Below are 25,137 nucleotides of genomic sequence, written 5' to 3'. Positions count from 1 at the left end.
GCAGACTATGTGCTGACGAGATCATCCAGTGAATGGACTGGAGGAACTTAGTAATCGGCTCATTTCTTCTTTTGGCTTCAGATCAGTCTGAGTTTTCCATCGGTCCGGGTAACTAGTGGAGTGTGGTGCTATTTGGGAAGTGTAAGTGCTCAGTGTTTTTAGTCTTTTGAGGAAATTCATCATATATTTTTGGATTAACTTTGAAAGTACTGATAGTAAGTAGTTACCTAGTTTTTGTTTAATTATATAGCAAACTTTAGTAATTAGATATATGAAGGAAATGTGTATATTCGTCCCAACCCATCAGGGAGCTAAATTACTTTTCTATCTGAAAACCTACCATTTTTATCGACCAGTTTCATAAAATTTAGTTGCAATTGAATTCCCCTTGAAACTGTTCTATGTTAAGAGATAGAAATTCTTTTCCCGACGTACAAACAGGGATCCGACTATTTTTAGATATTAATCTTTGATGATGTACACGAACTGAAATGAACAGGAAGTATTGCGGCGAACTATTTTAACTGGAAATTTCAAACAATTTACTTTAACATCTACTAAATGGTCATGGTTTCTGCTTAAACTCTGCTTCGAATTGGATGTTTATTGGCAATATTTCTGTATCTGCGAGTGTGCCCTATTTTCATTTAACGATTGGTAGGCGGCTGTGGAAATTTAGTTGAAAAATTAAGAAGGTAGAAGTGTTTAGGTAATTTTCACAAAATTGAACTGTGGAAATAGCGTGAAACTGGATATTTGGACACATGCTGGCGTTCTTTCATGTACGCTATTGAGTCATTCATCCAGATTGTAAAACTTCTTTGTAAGCTGAAACTGAGGTGATTATGTAGACATTGCTTTGCACCTTGAGGCTATTTGCGCTAGTGCAGATACTTAGCATTCCCTTCTTTTTGAGATATTTATCCTTGTCTACTTATAATCGATTGGGAAATATTAAAATGAGAGAGTCTACTCTTCTTAAAAAAAAAGTTGGTACTAGGGAGAAGGGGATATCTTTTTTAACTCCATTATGTTTAAAGGATTTCGATATTTAAATGGCTTCTATAGCTTCATCTGATATCATAGATATGGTTCTGAAGTTTTTTGAGAACAAGGTGTTTAAGGGAACATGGAAAGCGGAAATATTGATCCCAGTCATCATATAGTAAAGAAAATACTAAACTATTGGGATTCACTACAGAGGATAAGAAACAAAGACTAACTTCTCTATCATTATTGGGATCCTGGTTAGTGAAAAGCTGCAATCCACGTTAAACTTACATAGTCTTTTTTATTGTCGAGAAGCATATGTGCCATATATGGTGTGGAACTGTTACGAACTGGTCAAAAGTTGTGATCTTATGTAACATATAAGTTTTTTTCCAAGTAGTCAGAAAAGACAACTGGACAGTTAAACAGATAATCTATTCTACAATCAGGTATCTTATTTCGTAGCAATGCCTAATGCATAGTTTTTCTTGCTTAGAAAAAAATCGCATCAGCAATCTACCATCGTTTACGTCCTACAGAGCTCCTTTCTATACTTTGATGCAAAGGTGGTTTTCAATGAAGGTCAGCAAATATTAAACACAAAAATTCACTTCCGAGACTGTAGATTCCTATTATATTCCGTTGCTTCAATTATAAATATAATGTTAACAGCTGGTTATTTGAGGCCCACACAAAGCAAGTTTGTTGAATTTCTGGAGATATTTATATGGAGCGTACTCTGGGAAGCTTCCTAGGATCAAACGTGGAAATGGTCACGAAATAAATTAATATTGAGTTGTCTTTTCCCATAACTTCGTTAATTATAGATGAGTGTGCAGTACGAATATAATGGCATGTTGCAATTTTCTGCGTAATTATATATATCCTGAGAAAATAAATTATACGTCCTTTTTTGTATGTTTGGGGGAATACCCTAAAACTCAATATAAAATCACGCCTTTTCTGAACTGCCATATTCCGTACGGTTTTATTTTATGCAAAGTCTTGAAAATTGAACCGAATTTTGAAACTCGTTCAAAAATTTACCGCGTAGTGGCTTTTGCCAAACAGGTTTCCAATTACAAACAATTAAGATGTCTTACTCAGTGTGGGGCATAAGAATGCACTCAAAGTATTCCTTGTTTGCGGCAAGGTGTGTGGATATTTGTGGATTAGCGACCTGTAAATTTTATAGTGATCTTCCTATCGATAGGAGCTGACTTCACAGTTATAATCTGTGACTATTGAAAGTGGCTTTTGATGGGTTTCTGCAATGTGTGTATGCTCCTTCACAGCGATAATGATGGCCCTAAAATTCTCTTTCCCCAACCTGAGAGTGAATTGTGGAATACCAATCGGAATTCTCCTGCACTGACCAGATCAATAGCGTTCGGACCATTTTGGACCAGTATACGGAGTACATCACTTTCGAGAAGTCTTCCAACAGCGTCCAGATGGAATGTATTTAGAATTCTCTACGTAGAAGGAGCATTCCCGGAAACTAATAACTATTATCAGAGTGAGATACGAGTATAATAACAATAATCGTTGGCCTTGAAATGTGTTGGAATACTTTATTCAAAACCGTAGCGGTACATTACAGTACACTGTAGGAGGAAATGTGGCCACCATCGCGCTCGCCCAAGATTAATATCCTGATTTGACTCAGGTACCCATTCACAGTTGAGTCAACTGGTATTCGACATCCAGTCACGATAATAAATCACTCCGCCGCCAGTGCGAGAACTGCGACCTTGCGCTACGACAGCCCCCTCCCACTTGAGCCATCCGGACAGAGTAACACATCACCTCTCAAAATAGTAGGTGCCCGTAGCACCTTTCAGTGGAATCTAAACGAAGTCCGTGAGTTTTGTGACCAATACTTATTCTTCTCGTTATCGATGACATCCTTCACACTGGCTTGGTCGTGGGTGGGGTCAATGAACGAGGCCATCCTTTGTCAACCACAACCACTACGTCGATGGCATCTGGTTTCACTCTCACCGAGTCATCAACCTTGATCAATAAAACCACGCATCTCAGTCTGATTAGTCATCGCACTCTTCCTATTTCCAGAAAGTGTGAAACAATTTGTACATTTAGGAAACGTTGTTTTTCCCGTCGAAGGAATCTAACTTGATGTTGCTAGACACGTTAGCAATGTTAGATCCACTTTAGCTATATTGTCCAAATCTGAAAACATAACTATCTCATCATCAGCATCAAATTAAAGCTGTTCCTTGCCAATGTTCTTTTCATGCTGCTATATAGGCGTAGTACATGGAAAGTGGCCAACTGCGATTGAAAAGCTGAGAACTTTTATCAATTCATGTTGGGTCATCGGCGTACGATCCAAATACCCTTGGAGGTGCTGATGAGAAGGTGGTAAAAACACTAATTAAGTAACATATTGAGAAAGGGCGACAACTTCATTGTTGGACTATGCCATCCGATGGAATCACCATGACTGACGGATGGATCGCCCTGAAGTTACGTTGAGCAGAACAGTGCGAACTTCTGGGGTAGTCGTTCGAGGAGCTGAAGTACGCCGCCAGAAGCCGACAAAGATGACGTGTAAGGGTGGTTCGTGCGCTGTGCCCCGTTTATGGGTTCACGGCAACCATGCATATCTAGTAATTACAATTCTATTATGAGGGAATTAATAGAAGTTAGAATTGACTTACATATGAACAATTTAACGCCAAAGTCCACTTAAGGAAGTGAGTGCATGTCGACAAAAGTTATCTCCAGATTAGGCAAAGACAACGTACCATGTCGCACTCTATAAAATTAAATTAATAATAGTAATAAGAATGCAAGGAACTCATGCTCGAGTTGGTGATCTGTCTTTGCTGTCCGAATTGCTGCGACATATGAAGCTGGCGTTGAAAGAATAAAATAAACGTAGCAAATGTATTCGCTATGCCTTTACCGACGTATTCATTCGAAATATTTCCGTGGACGAAAACCGACCTGGAAAACGTCCAGCGGCGGATACTACTATGTCCAAATTCCAAATGCGTCATCCAAATTATGCTGTGGGACATCGGAAGGTACATCACCGCCAAGTGTACAACAAAGAGCAGGCGAGCTCTTTATATGCAGCTATTTGTAAGGCGGATTGTGACCTGACCCCATTTAACTTCAAGGATCGACCTTTTAATCTTCTGAATGGTGTGAAGTCAGACCAAGAGTGGATCCATGAATCGAAGTCGGAGCCAATGCACGGTAAACACGTGAATCGCCTCTGGCAGCTATTTGTCGATCTATATTCGTGAAACAGATGGCTGTGAGGAGCTCTTGGCTAAGACTTAGGTGTGCCATTTAGGATGGCGTGCTCGCTACCCGAGCTTACAAAGAGCTCATAATGAAAAAGCGGATGGAGAACGACCAGTGCAAAATGTGTGGTTCGACGTTACAGGCGCTGGACTGCTCTGTTATGGCAACTGTGCAATATACAAACAGGTTTTGCATACAAGCATGGGCTGATCACGGGAACATGTCCGGTTCACCGGTATGACCCGCAGGCAGTATTCGATAGTTCTGCTTGCAGGATGTATTGGAGCAAGTTCTAACTGATCGTCATACACCACACAACAAGCCTGACGTGCTGTTAGTTGACAAGGTGCTCCTCGTATATTATTGGTGTTTCTATTAACTTCGTTTGCAATGTATAAAGCAGGGTGGTGAAATATTATTATTTTTAGGCATGAAAACTTGATTTCGGAAGTGATGCGAATGATGTCCCTTATATATTTCAGATATTCAATGTAGTTCTAACGGAGAGTCTAAGAACGTTAGAAGCAGTTATTATAAGACATATCAAATAGTACACGGAGCGATAAAATTACTGTCTTGTCAGATCACACTGCTAAGTCAGTAACTACAAAATTCGACTCAAATTCCCTTTTCTTCCTATGTTTACAGCCTATAACCTTCCTAGACTACAAGCTAAAGCTATCGATGCTCAGCTTTTGTCACTGATATTCTTCATATAAACTGTAATTAGGCTGGTTTTCTAAAATGAGAGACGAATTTTATTACTTCGCTTAGGGACAATAAACAATTATAATCTGTAAAATTTCAGAAAGGATATGAAGAGCATTTGGTAGTAGCTCTGTTGAGTACAATATGGCAAAGTATTCCTTAACCATAATTACTTGGATAATCTCTGCAGGCGGCCTGTAATATGACTTTGACAAACCCATTTAAAAGGACTTCTAATGAGGGTTCCATAGGATCAGCCAATGCCTGACTTCTATTGGTCGGTGCAGGGGGACGAACCGGTCAGGATATTCTTGACTTCGAGGAATTCACTCTCGATTATGAATATACAGTGTTAACTGGCATTTAGTTAAATGAAATGTTACTATTCACTATAAAATTTACGCAGCAGGGAACATAATTTGTACCTGATCGGAGGTTTGATTTGCTAGGACGAGTACAAAGATGGAGTTCTGGAAGTAAAATTTTCAGAAAATTCCCTTCTGGCCGGCCATTTGCAATCTCTGGCAGACGAATCTACTCGGGTAAATGGTAACCTTTTTATGGTCTTTAGAATTAGGCTCTTTGGCTAGAAATTTTTCCAAAATGTTTTCTTCTCTCTTTTGTTCAGGTGAACGTCCCTTTCCTCTTTTGGGCATTTATACGGGCGATATAGTTAGGCTCTTGGCAGGAACTCACAACAATTAGTTTCTCTTTCCTTCAAAATTTCCAAAATGTATATTTTATTACCTATACTGGTACCAAAACTGGTACTTTTAGGATGAACTTAGGAATATTTTCTGGTAAATTTCGAAAAAATGATATTATGCTATTATTAACTCTATTTGAGCAGGTATCGGAATGAGATGTAATTTGAGGCCTAGATTTTGTATAAATGCACCATTATGGTTTTTTTAGATTTTTCGGTTGGATAGCTTCTGAGAACGAGACCTGCTACACTTTTCGAAGCATTCATTTGGAGCCCTCACTCCTCTATGTTTCACCTAGTATCAGAAATAACACCAGTACTAATTAAGCTCTTTCATTTGATACCCCACATTACCATATTCTATAACAAAAAATGGACACCCCCCTTTCGCATGAATGGGGAGCCTCCTTTTATACTCAACAGCTCAGCACCTTTGTGTAAAACGATTTACAGACCACATGTTCCCACCAAATTTCGTGACTCCAGTCCCAGCTATTTCTGAATAAATCGCGGGTGCAGACAAACAGAGAGACATATGAGTATTTTGGATAAAACCATTGTGATAAGACACTATGCATACATTTTGCATACTCACACATCCAGGGCGTTAAATCATGCACAGAAACTGGCGCAGGGGTGGAAATTATGCAGGTCCTACTATTAATCCTTCATTGACATTTATATGTACCGCATTTGTGAATGATTTACATTTACACCATGGAGTCGACCCTTAGAATTCGACTTAAAGGAATTGTAATGTATGAAATATTTTCCAAAAGTTACAAAATATTGTTCGACTAACAAGAATTTTCGACTTAGATGTTGAATTTATATAATAAATTGACGATAATGCCAACGAAAGGCTGAAAAGTTTTGGTTAGAGAATAATTCGGCTTAGAGAAATTTCGAGAGGTTCGACTAAATTAATTTTAAATTAAAACTATTTATCCAGACTTAATGGGGTTGGCCGAGCATTTAAAGTTTTTTCATTCCATATTAAATGAATGCATATCTCAAGAGTATTGTGTCAAAATGTCAAGTCGATCGGAGTAAAATTGATGAAGTTAGAAGTATTGTTGTTTCAGGCCGAGTTCTGTGTGCGAAACTTTGTTATTTTTGACGTCCGTATATGGCGTAAATAAAAATCTACTGTATCGATCGTTTTGAAATTTTGCACAGTACTTCTTCACATAATTCTCCAGGATTTTGTAGGTAAAAACGAGCTTTTGGCTTCTAAGTGCTACGAAAAAAAGAAAAATCGACAAAAAATCCTTCTAGGGTTACCTTGAAAAACATCTCCTTTAACAAATCCATTTTAATTTTTTTTGTTTCAGATAAATCTATTGCGAGATATCTTGTACACCGCAAAACAACTATTTTCCGAAATGCAATACAAATTTCGGAAAATATTGTTCAAATGTTTTATTATTATATAGAAATTGACAAAATAAGTTGGCACTATCTGTATCTGCAAACATTTTATTTTTTCAAAACATGCCATTTTTTCACTGAATTAACCGTATACCAGCCCACCCTCCCCCTTTATTTAGCCAGTGCTGTTTGATGAGTTTTTATCTTGGATGACGACTTGCCTAACACCCAAAAACCCTTTTCGTTACCATCAAGGGCGCAACAGCCGGTATCCGGTCTAGGCTTTGCGCCAAGGTCCACCATTTCGAGGTCTTATAGGCTACGGAATCGTCCATCCTCATGTAGGAGGCCAACAATTCTTTGGAGGATTCTTCTCTCGAACGCGGCCAAGAGTTCGTAATTTTTCTTGCTGAGAACCCAAGTCTCTGAGGAATACAGGAGCATTGGCAATACCATTGTCCTTGGACAGTAAGAGCTCTGACCCTATGGTGAGACCTTTCGAGCGAAACAGTTTCTGTAAGCTGAAATAGGCTCTGTTGGTAGCCAAAATTCGTGCGTGGATTTCATCGTCATAGCTGTTATCGGTTGTGATTTTAGACCCTAGATAGAAGAAATTATCGACTGTCTCAAAGTTGCAGTCTCCCATCTTTATTCTTCCCGTTTGACCAGTGTGACTTGATGTTGTTGGTTGGTTGGTTTTTGGTGCTGACGTTGCCACCATATACATTGTCTTGCCTTCATTGATGTGCAGCCCTAGATCTTGTGCCGCCTGCTCGATCTAGATGAAGGTAGACTGTACATCTCGGGTTGTTCTTCCCATAATGTTAATATCGTCAGCGCAGGCCAGTAGTTGAGTGCACTTGAAGAGGATGGTGCCTCTCGCACTTAATTTGCATCGCGAATCACTTTTTGTAAGGCCAGGTTAAAGAAGTCGCATGATAGGTCATCCCCTTGTCTTAGACCGTTGTTGATGTTGAATGGTCTCGTGAGTGATCCTGCTGCTATTACCTGGCCTCGCACATTGGACAGGGTCAGCCTAGTCAGTTTTATTAATTTCGTCGAGATCCCAAATTCTCTTATGGCCGTGTACAGTTTTACCGTGACTATGCTATCCGTCCGTCCGGATAGCTGAGTGGTTAGAACACAAGATGTCGTACGGAAGGTCGCGGTTCAAATCTCATTGGTGGCAGTGAGATTTGTATCGTGATTTGACGTCGGATACCAGTCGACTCAGTTGTAAATGGGTACCTGAGTCAAATCAGGGTAATAATCTCGGGCGAGCGCAATGCTGACCACATTGCCTCCTGTAGGGTACTGTAATCCTATAGTATACCGTTACGGTCTTGAATGAAGTGCTCTAACACACTTCAAGACGCTGAACCAATTGGGTTGTTACGCCAAGATTATTATGATTATTTACTATCATAGGTGGCCTAAAAGTCGATGGAAAGATGGTGCAACTGATGTCCATATTCCAACAGTTTGTCCGTCGCTTGCCGCAGAGAGAAAGTCTAATCTGTTGCTGATTTACCTGGAGTGAAGCCTCTTTAGGATAGGTCAATGATGTTCTGGGCGTATGGGGCTATCCGACCTAGCAAGATAGGGGAGAATATCTTATAGATCTGAGTGAAATTATGCGGTGTTTCCAACGATTAATTAATTGAAGTAATAAAAACTTGTTGTTTCTTTTTCGTTGGTGTGGATGTTTATTCTTGCAAATACCGATATTTCGGGAACCACTTGTTTCAAAACTTGTTAGCACTGATGAAGGGAACAAGTGGTTCCCGAAATATCGGTATTTCCAAGAATAAATATCCTCACCAACGAAAAAGAAACAACAAGTTTTTATTACTTCAATCTTATAGATGGTACTCAGCAACGTGATACCTCTATAATTGCTGCACTGTGTAATATCTCCCCTTTTATGTATGGGACAGATAATGCCTCGTTGCCAATCGTCAGGCATTGATTCGCTGTCCCATACCTTGAGCACAAGTTGATGAACCACTTAGTGTAATCGCCTCCATATTGAGCCAATTCGGCTGTAATTCCATCGGCTCTTGGCGACTTATGGTTTTTAAGCCGATGAATTGCACGGACTGTTTCTTCTATACATGGTGGTGGCAGTATTTGTCTATCGTGTTCAGTTGATCAAAATACTCAACCCATCGCTTCAATATGTCCATTCTGTCGGAAATCAGATTTCCCTGTTTGTCTGGCAGAATGAACATCGAGGCGTGTAAGGATTCATCCTGTTGACTTGTTGGTAACTTTAAAATACGCCACCACTTTAGTTTCACCTGAGTAACCATCATCATGCGTACATTGGAAACAAACCAAACACTTTTCAAACAAGAAGCATAACCCTATCCATATATATATATATATAATTGAAATAATGAAACACAATAAGAATTGATAGCAAGAACGGTCCCGACATAGGAAACTCAGAACTTCATTCATCTTACGTGAAGCATACGCAATGTCCCCAATATTCCGAAGTCGTAAGGTTTCTTTGTTGCCCCTAAATTATTAGTTTCAGTTAAAAGATTTACGATCCGAAACTGGAACAAATTAGTCACCATAGTATACGCATAGATATTCATCTAAGTAGACCAAGTGAAATGCATCACAATGGAAGTATCTTCAATTAGTTTGCATTAAAACTAATTTAGTCGCCACAGCTCCTCATTGGTCATGAAAAATTGTACTCACACTTATGTGATTGAGACCCACATTTCAATAAAAGAATTGACCATCACATTTTTTTTATTTAACGCAAAATAATTTTGTTTTATTTGTTATTATTAAGAACCTCTATTTTTGGCTGTCGACGTCCTCAGTGCTCTCCTCTTATCACTACAATGACTTCCTGTTGGCCAGATTGTGGACGCATTTTGCTCTAGAAAACTTATGTTTGTGTAGTCTTTAATCTTTCTTATCGATAGTTCTCATTTTTTGCTTCTCGGACTGATCTTATTCCTCCAGAATGTGTTTTTTCGTAAGCGATTTTCCGTTCCATTCTGAGATGCGGTAATTATGAAATCAGATCATCTACGGCGGTTTCAGATGACATCATTGAGTAGTCTTGGAACATAAGGAAGCATCTATGCATGCTTATACATATATAGCACGTTTTCGGCTTCTTACAATGCATTCAGAAAATATGGAGTTTTTGGTGGACTCGTGTACGAACATATAATACAGATGCAACGTGGTCTGCACAAATTCCCCCAAGAGCATTCGTTAATCAAAGCGCATATGAAACTTTGCCAAGAATAGTGTGGGAGGAGGTGCACTTATCTCGTTAAGCGTGGTCTTATTCTCGGAACAGCAACTGAATATGATTCAAGGTTTCTGGATTTCAATTACGAAGACTTCCATTGTGTACACTTAGAAATTGAATCTGAGCAGATTTATTTCATAATTGCACAAGGAAGTCTAGTCTAAACTAAGTTTAGAATTTAGATACTCTCACAAAATTAAGTAGACTCAAATATAGAAATGAATACTGGACAAGACCTACTTGTTCTCTATGAATGGGAATTAATGCTTCATTATCCTGATAATAAGACAATTGATTGATGTTTGTTTGCAGCATCTTCGAGCCAACTAGAATTGATTTTTGAACCTCTCTGCAAAATGTTAGCACTATGTGTCTCAGCACGTGGATTAGTAATTTCTGGGTGGTTTCGTCCTTCAAATTATATCAAGTTTTTCTCCTTTCTCAAATGGGTTCGGGACTCCCTTGAAAGTATAATGAGCTGTATGTAGCCTTTTCGTAATTTTCCTAATCAAATTCGTGTTTTCCGCACTGAACTTGGTAAGTGGCGTCAAAATTGAACTTGTGGAAAAATTAATTGGCTATTACCATAGAGTTTTATCATTTAGGAAGTAAAATACATCAAGGGTGCGTGGTTTGAGGTAGTTGAGCGTCTCTAGATATTGTTGCCCCAGGATCGAGTCTCAGCCATCATGGGTGGTTTGTATTCGTATTTGTGCTTGCCTTGCAGCTGTAGGCTTATCATTTGTAGGTGATTTAGTGTTATGATAATGAAACTGAAGTATAGTTTCAATGAAAATAAAGTCGTGGAAAAAATAACAATAAGAAGAACGAACTGTGTATATGCCCTTTACTTTAGAAAAGAGTGAACAGGAATAACGGTTTTTTTGCAACACAAATATTTTCCAACAGCTTAAAACAAGTCGGGAAACCGGAAGCTTGACGCTTCAGGTATAAAAGGTTTTGTGTTTCCCTATGTGAGGAGCATAGCGTAGTTCTCCATTGGTTACTGCCATTGCCAGAACTCAGCGATTTAAAAATCTCGAGTCAACGCTATCAGCCAATGGAGAACTGCGTAATGAAATTGTTTCACGCATTAATGCAACCTGGATGAAGTGGCATTCCCCAACTGGTGTTCTTTGTCATCGATGTATCAGCGCACGTCCCAAATCTAAAATTTACTGCAATGTCGTCCATCTGCCACTCTCTATAGTTCTGAGTGTTGGCCGACTATAAAAAACAATGAACGGCGTCTTGCGGTAATGGGGACGAAGATGTTGCATTGCACTAGTGGCGTGACACGTTTTGATTACGTTTGAAATGAGAATTTCCGCGATCGATATGGGTTTGCATCGATCGTGGAAAAACTGCAAGAGAGGCGTTTACCGATGGTGTGGTCACGTAATTCACGCTAACGAGAATTCAACAACCAGTATTGGTCAGAACATCGAAAGCAATGGTGAGCAACCAAAAAGCCGGCCAAAACAATGGTGGCTTGATACGCTGGACGGGAATTTAAAGGTCTCGCGATTACATCCTGATTAGGCATTTGATAAAATAAAATGACGAAACCGATCACCACAAGCCGACCCCGCTTGTGAACTGAAGGCTGAAGAAAAAGAAAAGGATGTGAGGAGCGACGAGTTCACGCCAGCTCCCTGTAATATAGCTAAAAATTCCATTGCCCTCTATTTTCTAGAAAGCGATTTAAATAAATCATTTGATGGAAAGCCCTGTGTTGATAATGATCAACCTCATACGCTTCACGCTCCCAGTTTAATATTATTAGCGAATGAAAACAATTTAACCAACATCAAATATAAACAAGTCGGGAAACCGGAAGCTGGACGCTTCAGGTACGAAAGGTTTTGTGTATTTCTTAGTACGTAGCACGTAATATATGCATATATTACGTGAGAATATCCACTTTCGGATGATATTGACATTCATAGTCTTGAACTTGCAAAGAAGCGACAACTTTGACGTATTATAATTTTGTTAGTAATAATGCGATTTCCACCAAACTTGGTAAAATCATGCTCTATGTTATACTCTATATTGCTGCGAGATTTCGTAGTCCTAGCATGAACTTAAGGGGGGTTTTGAAACGAATTACTAAAAATTATAGTAATATACTATTATTAACTTTATTTGTGCAGATATCAGTGTGGAAGGTATTTCGGAGCCCAGGCACCATATAGTGGCAACCTCTTGATTTTTTTCAGATTTTTCGGTTGGGTAGTTTCTGAGAATGGCCCCCGTAAAGGAATGGTAACTTTCAACCCCCCGCACTCCCCACCTTTCAAAGAAATGTCAAAACTAAGACCAGCTTCGAAAAGTACTAACCGAGACCTTTAATTTGATACCCCACATGACTATATTTGATGAAAAAAAAATTTACAATCCCCTTTTGCATGTATGGGGACCCCCCCCTTAAATTCGTCGTAAATGGATGTAATTCACTGTATGCGTGAGCGTTCACAGTTTCCAGCTTTCCACCAAATTTGGTGTCAATCGCTATAACCGTCTCCGAGAAAAATGCGTGTGACGGACAGACAGACAGACAGACGGACAGACAGACAGACAGTAAACCGATTTTAATAAGGTTTTGTGTTTACACAAAAAGGGCTAGGGAGAATTAGATTCTTCTCGAATGGAATTTTAACATTTCACTCGAATTTCAATTATTCTCGTTAATTATGACGTCAACATCTTATTTGTATGGCTTAGAATGCTGTTAATTAGCACGAAATTGATAAGTTTGAACTGCTATAACTTTCCCATTAATAGTTGGATTTTCATGAAACTTGGCATGTGTATGCATGAGGCTGTCCTCTATGCCGGTGCAAAATTTAGTATACCTACGATGAAGCTAAGGGGAGTTTTTTAGTCACTTTCTAAAAGCTGATAATATACTATTAGTAAATTTTTTGAGCAGATACCGGAATGGGACATCTCTCGAAGATTAGATTTCACATAAGTGTTTTACACAAAATCTTAAAACGGGTTGCAGATAAGTAGATTCTTCATAAATGCGACTTTAATATTTCACGCGAATGTCAATTATTCCGGGTAATTATGACGTCAGCATCTGATTTGCATGGCTTTGGAAGCAGTAAACTCGCTCGAAATTGCTAAGTTTGAACTACTATAACTTTGGCGTTAATTGCCTGATTTCCATGAAATTTAGCGCATATATACGAAATATTGTCCCCTATGTTGGTGCAAATTTCGGAAGTCCTAGGATGAATTTAAGGGGGGTTTTTCAGTAAATTTCTGAAAAGTAGTAATATACTATTAGTAAGTTTATTTGAGCAGATATCGGAATGGGACATATTTTGAGGCCTAGATTTCATCCAGGCGCATCACTCCGATTTTTTCCGGATTTTTAGGTTGGGTAGTTTCCGAAAATGAGTCCTGTCTCACTTCAAGTGCGTACATTTTGACTCCTTACTCACGCACTTTGCAATTTATGCCAAAAGTAATGTCAGTTTCGGAAAGTACAAAACGAGACCTTTCATTTGATACCCTACACAACTATATTCGGTGAAAAAAAACCCTTTAAACTCCACCTAAATTTATGCCACTCGCTGTATGCGCGGGATTTCATAGTTTCCACCTGTCCACCAAATTTCGTTCGGAGAAAAATGCGTGTGACAGACAGACAGACAGACATTGAATCGATTTTAATAAGGTTTTGTTTTACACAAAACCTTAAAAATGGCATCCATTCTGTACCCGAGTATTCCCCAAAATGTTAAAATAAAATCAGTATTGACAGAAATAATCGACTTCAAAGATGCCTAATTTCAACGTATCAAAGGAGTTCTTCCAAAAACTATTACCTTTGCGTCCTTAAATACGTGTAATATTTTATACTCTATGGTATATAAGTATATAAGACTCTGATCTCGTTGCTAGCTTTTTTTTTCGAAATTGTTTCCTTGTTTTTATGGCGTGTGTGGCATGTGTATCTATTTATTGTTTTTGTTAAAGGAGAGGTAGGGTTTTGCACTTTCAAAAAAGTCATTTTGTCCTTTTTTTGGTCTTTTCTTGTAGTTCAGCATTTCAAGAATATATAATATTTCCCAAATTTTAACTTGATCCGATTTAGAAAATTCTCAAAGTTATCGAGCTTTGCTCCTTCGAATTGTACTTCTAAGCTTTTAAACCTCTAAACGCGTTTTTCTCAAAACCACTTTTTCAAAGTCAGTGTTCACTTCCATTTGAAAACTACTTGACCGATTCGTTTCAAATGTGGTACCTACATTTTGCATAAAACAATAATATAATAATCGTTGGCGCAACAATCCATATTGGCTCAGTGCCTTAAAGTGTGTAAGAGCACTTCATTCAAGACCGTAACGGTACACTACAGTACAGAGGCAATGTGGTCAGCATTGCGCTCGCCTGAGATTATTACCCTGATTTGACTCAGGTACTCATTCACAGCTGAGTCGACTGGTATCCGACGTCAAATCACGATACAAATTCCACTGCCGTCAGTGAGATTTGAACCACGACCTTTCGTATGACAGCCTTGTGCTCTAACCACTTAGCTATCCGGCCACCGGCATAAAACATACCTCCCTCTTTTAGTTTGAGTGAGTTTTACATTTTGTTTTTTTTTTGTTTTTGTTTTGGGGGTTTTTCACTTAAAAAATGGCGGAATGGCACTTCTCACATTAAATACCTGCCAAATTTTTTTAAAAGGAAGAAAAAAAAGTCTGAGAATCGTTCAAATAGTTTTTTCTTTCAAGTAATTTTCAGCTGAGATACAGTGAACATAGCAAATTGTCTTTTTCCAAAGGCGCTCTGGGAAAAGCTTTGTCACCGACTTCTTTGTGAATATTTTTCTATAAACGCTGAAAACCCTACCCTTCCCTAAAACTAATGTCGTCTCGATAATGTCAGGACTAGTACTGGAAAACAGTTTTCAAGGTGAATAAAACTTTATTATTAAACTACTGACACTCTCAAGATACTATCTACAAGTGACTCTGCATTTCAAGGAGTCAACGATTATAAAATGGGGGTTATACTGAAATAGGATGTTTTCAAAGAGAAAAACAAGTGGCGCTTCAGTTATGAAAGGTTTTATTGACCTTTTGTGTAAGAATATGGTTTTATTTAGATATAACTCGTAGTTGTGTATACGACCCAATAATTAGTTGGATGTGGTACTGACATTTTATCTCTTCAGTAGTAATAATTTGACGTGGAGGCAAATTTCATATCCTTTAATTTTGTTAATAATAGTAGAATTTCCACCAAATTTTCTAGTATGTTGCTTCATATTAGAATTTATATTACTTCATTTTACAGACCTGGCATGAAGTTAAGGGTAAATTTTCAAAATATGCTAATATAATATTATTAACTTTATTTGGGCAGATATTGTAACAAAGAGCATATCGAGGCCTGGATCAGATTTTTCGGTTGGGTGGTTTTTTTTGAACCCCGCACTCACCCCCTTTGGAACCAATATCAAAATTAATACTTGCTTTGGAAAGTACTAGAAGATAATTGAAACCTTTCATTTGATACCCCACATGGTTACATACGGGCGAAAAAAATTTCATTCCTCCTTTAGCTGTATGGGACCACTTCCAAGCCGACCATCAAATACTTGGGGTTGGTGGTAGACAGGAAGCTCAGCTATAGGCAACACGTGCAGTATGTTTGCGATAAATCATCCACTGCTAGTGTGGCCCTGGCGAGGATGATGCCACGGTGTACCTCTAGGTTACTTATACTCTAGTAAGTCTTCCCGCTTTTCGACAAGATCAACTTTGCAGTATGTCCGTTTGGTTCTGGTTGGTGTTTCCAGCAGCATTAACGTTTCATCACCTATCCTTATGGGAAGCCTTTTCTGTTTCTAATTGCAGCATTAGCCACTACTACTGGCTCCGGTCTGGGCATGGAGAAAATTAAACCTTATTTCCACCTTATTGAATCTACAAATAGAGTTGAATCGGTTTTTACATTTTTAAATGAACGAACATTACTCATGAGGCCTAAGTTCCCATGTCGCGGCAAGGATCCACCTGCACAGCTTTGAAAGCTCGCTTCATCTTTACTTCTACATATTTGTTCCAAAGACGGCTTTTATTCAGAATAACAGACCTTTCACACCTTCGAGGAGTTGGAGGGTCGCACCTCTCACCTCCGGATGGTAAATACCATTCAGTTTCCTTGTTTTTGTAAATAATACCATTGTGGTTTTCTTTGGTTTTAGTCCGTGACCAACTGTGCGCTGTATATTTCTTTTAACAGTTCCGTAATCGCTACCAACAGCTAGCGTATCCACATCTTTTGGGTAAGTTTGGGCTTGAGTCCGCAGAAGTGACGATGGAGGGAATACACGAAAAAAAACTCTGCAGGGAGACGGTCAGTGCCGACGGCTTTGTCATACGAGAATGCTTTGTATGATAAAGATAATTTTGCTTCTGTTTAAAGAAGGAATCCGTATCCGCAGGCTTATCATCCATAAGAGATGGAATTTCAACGGTTGTTATTCGATTAAAAATCATATTGAAGTGCTCCCGCTAACATACTTACCAGCATGGAAAGTCCTGCGAGTTTGCTTTTCTTCCTTTGCTTTCGAAGATAGAGGGCGCAACCCTAAAGTGCGATTATGCGATTGGGGTGCTCTTGGACATTGAAAAGGTTTTCACTGTGTTCCTTTCCAAAAGCTTTATGGTACATGGTGTCCATGATGCTTTAAATGAGTGGATCTATACTATGCTAATGAAGGGTTCGCTGTGTATTGAAGTCGGTGATGATCACTAAGTGGCAACAAGCTGGTTTTCATTCTGGAACCCATACAGTTTAAATCCACAATCGACCTACTTAAAAGGTATGGGTTTGGCTCGCTTAAATGTGATGTCTGCGGTTTTCCCTTATAATAAGTCTATTTTCTTGACGTACGGAATTCATCCAAATTGAATTATTAGAGTTACAAAGTCCGCACACGAAACGTGCAATGGATTATTTTGAGCGGAAGTGTGAACTCTTAGTACATCTGGGCCCGGAATTTCTTCAGGGCCCGGAATAGAAATTCCAATGAAAAAATGGATAATAAGGGAGTCTCCACAATTCTCATCCGGGGCGCAAATTTTCTTTCCATGGCCTTGAAGCTTGTCCGAATTTAGTAATTATGCTATTGGGTGCGATCTGCAGTATTCGGTATACGAAAATAGATACACTGAGATTGTCCAATAGACATTTTGTTTCTGCCCAGGAATTCTGCTACAAAGGACAGGTCCTTAGGTGTTTTTTTGGACCCTGAGGAATTTAAAATTCTAATTTTATTATATGAATGATCAGATCACTATAAAAACAAGTTGAAAACCGAAAACTCGGCGAAGTTTGTAATGTATATGGATTTAGTAACATATATCGGACTATTCACTTTGTGTCCGGATAGCTGAGTGGTTAGAGCACAAGGCTGTCGTACGGAAGGTCGCGGTTCAAATTTCGCTGGTGGCAGAGGGATTTGTATCGTGATTTGACGTCGGACACCAGTCGACTCAGCTGTGAATGAGTACCTGAGTCAAATCAGGGTAATAATCTCGGGCGAGCGCAATGCTGACCACATTGTCTCCTACAGTCTACTGTAGTGTACCGTTACGGTCTTGAATGAAGTGCTCTAACACACTTCAAGGCCCTGATCCAATATGGATTGTTGTGCCAACGATTATTATTATTATTATTATTCACTTTACTATGGTTCAATTTCTTGGTCGGCGCACAGGGAGTCACCCGTACGCGATATGATTGGGAGACGAAAGTGGCAGTGGATAGGTCATACAATAAGGAGGGCAAACAATTGCTTTGGATGGCTCTCCCGAGTGGCAAGGAGTAGGTCGTCCTAAGAGCACTTGGCGCAGAACAGTAGAGGAGAAGTTCGAGCGTCTCCGGAAGTCTTACGGGATTTGTTTCAAAAAGTACTAGACTAAAACTTTCCTATTTTACAGGGTTGGTTGGTTGGAAGAGCAAATAATACCGGCCAATCACTGGACCTTAGTTCTAAAAAATAATTCTGAGGTAGGTTCAAAGCGATTGGCAAAAATGAACTAAATGATAAAAAATAATGGAGATTAATGAAATCCACGTATTCGTAAAGAGGTGTCTAGCTCCGTTCTAAGTAGTAGTGGAGCTGAGACATGTTAACCATCAATTGTCAATTATTCTCTTCCTTCCTCAATGTGAAATCTTCCACTGCTTGCATATGCGGGCTTAGTTTCCATATTTTTGAACATAATCCGGAATGTTCATCTGTGTTCGGTGTAGATAAATTACAAAGAAAAATTTGAACAATGACTGAAGAATGAGATGAACGTCAATTTAATATAATACTTAAATAGATCCTTCCTACATACTTTTCTTTGTTTGTTTGTCTAAAAGCTATTCTTATCTGACCATATTCCACGTACTCATTGATAACACGGAAGTGACAAAAAATTATCATTATTTTAATAAAGCTCCTTCGAAACCACCACGAACACTTCCTCATTTTAATAAAATTTCGGCTGCAAAAGCCAAAAAATCCACCAATATTCCGATTAAAGTAGGTTAAATCAGAAAAATTGATAACTCTTGAGCTGATATGTCTGCTCCATTGAAGCCAAGTTCAAAAGTTCAATAACGATTCAGTGAATTCTATCGTTATATTCTATGATTCTCTATTCGTCAGCGCATTTAAATAGTAACTTAGTGAGTAGTCAGATTCCGACTTCTATGATACCAGCATTAAACTGATTGTTCTGTGCTTTATTTCAGAATTTCGGTAGAAAATAAAGACGATGAAGTGGAGCCTGCTCCAAATTTTTGGGCTATTAGCCCTTGTCTGCCTCGCCTATGGTGATGACGTGAGTTTTTTAAAAGAATGTTTATCAACATCAACTGGTTTAAATTAAAATTTTGGTGCATTGTATTTGCAGCCAGATGTTGACATACCAGATGATCTAAACTTCGACGATTTGGAAGAGTTGGAAGACGATGAGGCTCTATTGCGCGAAGTCGAGGAGAAGCATATGGTAATTATACTGTCACTTAGATTGATTTTTGTACTTATGTCAAATTAATTAATATTGTTTTCGATAATTAATAAAGGAAGTGGACATTGACCGCGAAAATGAGATCGCCCGGGATGTAGCCATGGCTTTCAATAAGATTAATCCTCGAGTCGAAGGTAAGTGATGGCAGAAGACAATGTTGGATAAAATATTCTAAGAGTTTTTCATCAAAGAGATTATTTCTGATGACATATCTGGAAAGCTCCTTTAGCTCTGAATCATAAATCTGACATAATTAGAAACTAAGTTACAGTTCAAGTATCCATCTCCTCTCAAACCTCAGGTTCAAATTGGAAACATGTTTGGATGAGGGCGTTCTCTTACAGGTGATGTTAAATGCCCATAACACTTTTAAAGTTTTGAAGTTTTAAAAGTTTAACTAAAATAGTTTGCCCATTCGTAATTTTTCCACGAAGAAACAATATTTTTGGTGTTTAAACCCTTCCACGTGAACGATTGCCTTATAACTGTAAATCATAATACATATGTACCTTAACCGCCAGTGATATGTTTCGAGGCTACGTTACAGTATTTTTTCCGGACGGATCAAAGATGGTCTGTGGAGTCATTGTGGGAGTATTCTCAGATACGAACAATGCAGGCGAGACGTATGGTCTGCTAGGACACGCCAGTGTATTCCAGTTAAAAATACTGGTGATACTGGAGGGCTGTGAATGATAGGAACATGATCCGACTCCGACAGGTTACATGGACATTCTGACTGAAAATCAAGCAGCTCATTAAGGTAATGAAGGACACATAATCATGAAAAAAAAACCCTAACGCGCGATTGCCGGGAAGGATTAGCTCGTAGCTACGCCAAGCATCTACGGGACGAGTGGCCTCCGTCTTCCTTTCTTCTTCATTGGGGAGGGGGGACCACGATTGACCACGATTTTTAGAATTTCGATTTTACTTAAGTTAATTGTAGTACATTTTTCTTAAAGGTTACTCACGTATCTTGTACAAAGTTCATTTTTGTACAATATCTCTGCCAAGTGCAGCTTCATTGAGTCGCTTCTTCGAACTCACAATGGAGACCCTACGAATCATAAGTCCCCAAAGATTTCTCTATTGGCCACGGCAACGCTTGCAGTGATGAATAGAGAGGATCCCCTTGCTAGACTCTCATACTGTTGGTGTTTCATAATGCTTGCCATTTTCATGAGGTCAGTTTTTCTTAGTTATAACGAAATTTACAATTCTGGTGATCTTTTAAGTAATTAATCATGTTATACTAAAAAATAAGAATATTACATTACATTCAAAGGATTTCAGAGAGTATACAAAAAAGAATGATCACTATCTTGTAGCACCTTCATTATGTGCAGTACCGCTGTAGGGATTTTACTGAAATTTACTCGACTTTAGCTCAGGTTTGAATTTAATTCTGAAAGGATGGTCTTTGTCAATGACTTAGATGAATTATGACAACAATATACGCGTTCTACTTTGAAAACGTTTGCTAGACGACAAAACCTTTGCGGGGTTTACAATCTCCCCTACAGCTCGTTTTTATGTCCGAACTCTAGCACTATTGAACGATTTTGCACATCGTCAGATGAATTATTATTACACTATTTGGAGCAGCTCATTCAAACCTAAATTCCGCATTTGAATATCCAAACCTCGAAAGCGACCAGGAAGATTATACCGACGTAGGATGGGACATTGCGGAGAAGCGCCGAGGAGCCTGGGCGGGACGCTCAAAATCACTCTCATTTAAGTTCTCGATATAGGAATATAGAGGGGAATGTGCAGGCCGACTTCCACGCGTGAATCGTAAAATCTACTCGTTCTATTTGACATCCGCTGACTTCAAATGCTGAAGGGTCATAACCTGCGCTAATTCCACGAGGATCTGGTCCTCCTACAACAAAATTTACTCGCTGCGGGCACTAGATAAACTTTTCTCTGGGAACCCCACAGAGATCGCTTGGTGTAGGGGGAGGGAGCTGCTATCCTTTGTAAAAGCTATGGTCGGGCCTTCAAAATCTAAGCAGGCTAAATTTTACTCCCCATATTCTTCCCCAGTAGTCATGGCTTTAGGAGCTTGTGGCATTAACACGCTTTATCAGACCGCTAATTGGGCGCCTCGGAGCTATCACTAATACCTACCTGCCTACCGCGACTGGATAAAGCACTGCTAGATTCTGCCTTTTCTTCTAAAATTGATGCAGGACATGACATTTTACGCAATTATATGTCGCTCTGATAATAGCTACTAGTTTCTTCAGAATGTTCTTTCCGCTTAGAAAACTCCAGATATATTGTCTGTTGACACTATTGCCTAATGCCTTCACGACATCGATGAAGAGCAGGTGGGGCGGTGATCTTAACTCAGCGTACTGCTCCAAAATGATGCAAAGAATGTTATTATGAGCAGTATCGGATGATTCAAAGCGAAACTCTCTACCGATCAAATTTTCTTTTATGCTTTCCAGGATAATTTGAATTGTTATCATTGCGACCGTAGGGGGCAAAATAAGTCTTCAGTTGCTTACGCTTGTCGATCTGCTTCCAAGTAGTGAGTCAGATCAGGGGAGCCCTTCGGGACGTAGCAACAACTGGACTTTCATTCTTAGCCGAGTTGTTAGAAATGTCTGCCGTCCAGTCAGAAGGATAGTTTTTACACTACCAAACGGCAGCTGGACCACGAAAGCGAACTGTGTTGACCTTAGGGCTACGAACGGTAAGGTAGATAACGACGCAATGCGAAAGCCAAAGCAAGCAAGCAGCAAGTAATCATCTCGATCGAGACAAAAACCAGCACCCTATCCTTTTCCACATTCAGACGGCAACTTTTAAATTGATCTGCTGTACGCTGGCGGTCAGTTGAAACCGAACCTGCCAGGTTCTGTGTGCGAACAGTGCACTGACAATGATGAAGTGGTGGAAGCTACAGAGAACCAAAAAACCTCTCACTATTTTCCTATCACAATGGCAACGGCACCTTCAGGAAGCCTCTCCTGGACTGCATTCAGTTGATCATAGAAAGTCTCCTTTTTCTCCTTATCGGAAGTTTCCGTTACTCTGGACCGGAATAATAATTTGTATCCTCAGCACACGGCTTGTGGATGCAGTGAATGTTAATCCGACAGAATACCGTAGCACAGGGCCGCAAGAGGGAGGTTAGTGTTACCAAGAGTCTCAGCATCCTACTTCGCTCAGATTATCCACCGTGTATCACTGAATTAAGACCAAGGCAACATTCTGTCGAACCTCGATACAGTTGTCGAGGAGCATGCGCAGATTTCAGAATCCAATCGTGAATCGTTGACGAAACCACACGTCGTAGCCAATAAATCAGCTCAAAAACGTCCACCTCAGATTAGAAAAAAATGTTTAGATTGGTCAAACGATTATTTGGGGATCTACTCCAAGTGTTTAAGATCGTCTTTCAAAATCCCTGCAGCCCGCTTCGCGTTTAAACAGGGACCTTCTCCCAACAACCCGTATAGATATGACTTCGAACCCAACACTTCATTACGCAAACTGCTCACCAACTATTATAAAGGAAGAAGCACTGGTAATCGATTCGTGCGATTTCTGCTTTTTCCATGTCGTTTGGTCCGATTTTGCGCTTGCTTCTTTGTTGTCTCCGATAAAAGAAATTTTCTTCTGTGGCCCTGTAGTAGGTATCGATAGCTGTAACGAGAAAATCCGGGCTCCATTGAAGTTTCTATTCGGAGCCCTTGGAAAATTGGGAATCCCCTTCTCTTTTTCATCAGGCTACCAAGTTTCGAACAGCAAAAGAAGACGGAAAGAATGGCTGCAATGCACAGAATCAAATTTCTTTACGCTAGACTAGACTCATAATGTAGTCAGCTTATTCTACCTATTTGAAGCCCAGCAGACCCACATACGCTGGCAAGGGGGACATAAATAATATATGGCAGATAATTTATAGAGGTGACATCTGTGAAAAAAATTCAAGAAAAGAAACAAACTTCAAAGAAAAAGAAGGGTTTTTCAAAAATGTCCGTACTACGCGTATTATGAGAAGCGGTGCGGAAAATAATATCGGAGTGAGCAGAGCAGTCCATAAGGCAATTACAGAGTTTGAAAAGGGTACACATATCAAGGAAAATGCACCGTTGCTACAGGGAAGGGGGATTGAGGGTGCGGAGTCATGATGGATAGTCAACTCATGGTTCTTTTTGTAAAAGAGGGTCCGGATGCGGAAGGGAGATCAGACTACACAACAATATTCAAGGATATTTCTGACAAGGGAGTTGAAGAGTGTTAAGGAAGGCTGAATTGAGGAGGAAGTTTGTCATCGAAATATTACACTCATGTCTTGGAAGGAGGTCAGTAATGAAAGGGGTTGTCCACTAAGAGAGTAGAAGAAGGATGTTTGGGAGGGTTTAAGCAAATAGCACATCCAGTGGCATTTGCTGATATTCAGTGCTAGCTTGTTAACCGAACACCAACGGATCAGAGTATCAAGGTTGGACTGCAAGAGAGACTAAAGGAGTGATTGTAATGAAAATCGTAATTGATTGTAGTGGAACGAAACAAACAAATTGTTTTAATGAAGGAGTAAGGTCCTGCGAATGTTTATATCAGCAAATTCAAGATCTATGTCCAGTAGACCTATTACATCCTTATCAGGATTTAAAATCAAAATATTATAGAGGTTGAGCTTTAAGTGGTTTCAAAATCAGATAATCAGTTTTGAGTCTAACTTAATGTGTAATTGATATGTTGATGTGTATATACATATATTACTAAAGTTATTTAAATTTCAGTTGATCCATGCACCAAGGTCCACTGTGGAGCTGGTCGCGTTTGCCAAGCTGACGGAAACAAAGCATCTTGCGTTTGCATCCCAGATTGTCCAGTTGAAGCCGACCCCCGACGACGAGTCTGCACCAACATTAATGAAACCTGGTCCTCCGATTGCGAAGTCTACAGGCAAAGATGCTTATGCGATACCAAAGACCCTACCTGTAAGAATCAAAAATTGAAGCACATCCACATTGACTATTATGGCGAATGCAAACAATTGCCAGTAAGTGAATACTATTTGTTTCCCCACAAACTCAAGATCATACATGGTCAATATTTTTAAAATCATTGTAGGAATGCACTGAGGACGAGATGAATGACTTCCCACGTCGTATGCGTGATTGGCTCTTCAACGTCATGCGTGATTTGGCCGAACGCAGCGAATTGTCTGACTATTACATGCAAATGGAATTAGAAGCGGAAACAAACATGACCAAACGTTGGGCCAATGCTGCCGTCTGGAAATGGTGCGATTTGGATGGAAATCCTCCAGATCGTTCAGTATCACGTCACGAACTTTTCCCTATTCGTGCTCCACTTGTTTCTCTGGAACATTGCATTGCTCCCTTCTTGGAATCATGTGACAAAGATGATAATCATCGAATTACACTAAAAGAATGGGGCAATTGCTTGGAATTGGACGAGGTATGGTTTCTTGACTTGATTTTAGAATTTAGACAATCATGTTCTTTGTTCTTTTAGGACGAAATGTTGGAGCGTTGCGATGACATCATTAAGCCTAGCACAACCACTCCGCATCCTTGAACTTCGTACCAGGGAAGCAGCCAAGCTCAACTGAGCTTTATGTTTTAAGAATTTTCTGTTACTTATTAACCAAAGCAATGCACATTTTTTTTCGTTTATAATGTAGATGGCTTTATGTAAAATGTAAAATACAGTTTATCAAATATACCTTGGTGTTCAATATA

General features: G+C 39.3%; 1 protein-coding gene across 2 annotated transcripts; it reads left to right on the top strand.

The window, feature by feature from the left end:
- LOC119657854 (SPARC) lies at window positions 1-25,137 on the top strand. Of its 2 annotated transcripts, none has more exons than XM_038064979.1 (7): window positions 1-141; window positions 19,122-19,210; window positions 19,283-19,378; window positions 19,455-19,533; window positions 24,169-24,431; window positions 24,503-24,853; window positions 24,911-25,137. In XM_038064979.1, exons 2-7 carry the CDS (start codon window positions 19,145-19,147, stop codon window positions 24,971-24,973), a joined length of 918 nt encoding a protein of 305 aa, XP_037920907.1. In that variant the 5' UTR covers window positions 1-141; window positions 19,122-19,144; the 3' UTR covers window positions 24,974-25,137. The 2 variants fall into 2 exon arrangements, with proteins under 2 accessions (XP_037920907.1, XP_037920906.1); XM_038064978.1 differs by having other exon boundaries at window positions 59-215.

The sequence above is a fragment of the Hermetia illucens genome, chromosome 5 (genome assembly GCF_905115235.1).
Source record: "Hermetia illucens chromosome 5, iHerIll2.2.curated.20191125, whole genome shotgun sequence".
NCBI classification, from domain to species: Eukaryota; Metazoa; Arthropoda; class Insecta; order Diptera; family Stratiomyidae; genus Hermetia; species Hermetia illucens.
The sequence above is the reverse complement of the archived record's forward strand: the minus strand, read 5'-3'. Positions and strand labels throughout refer to the sequence as shown.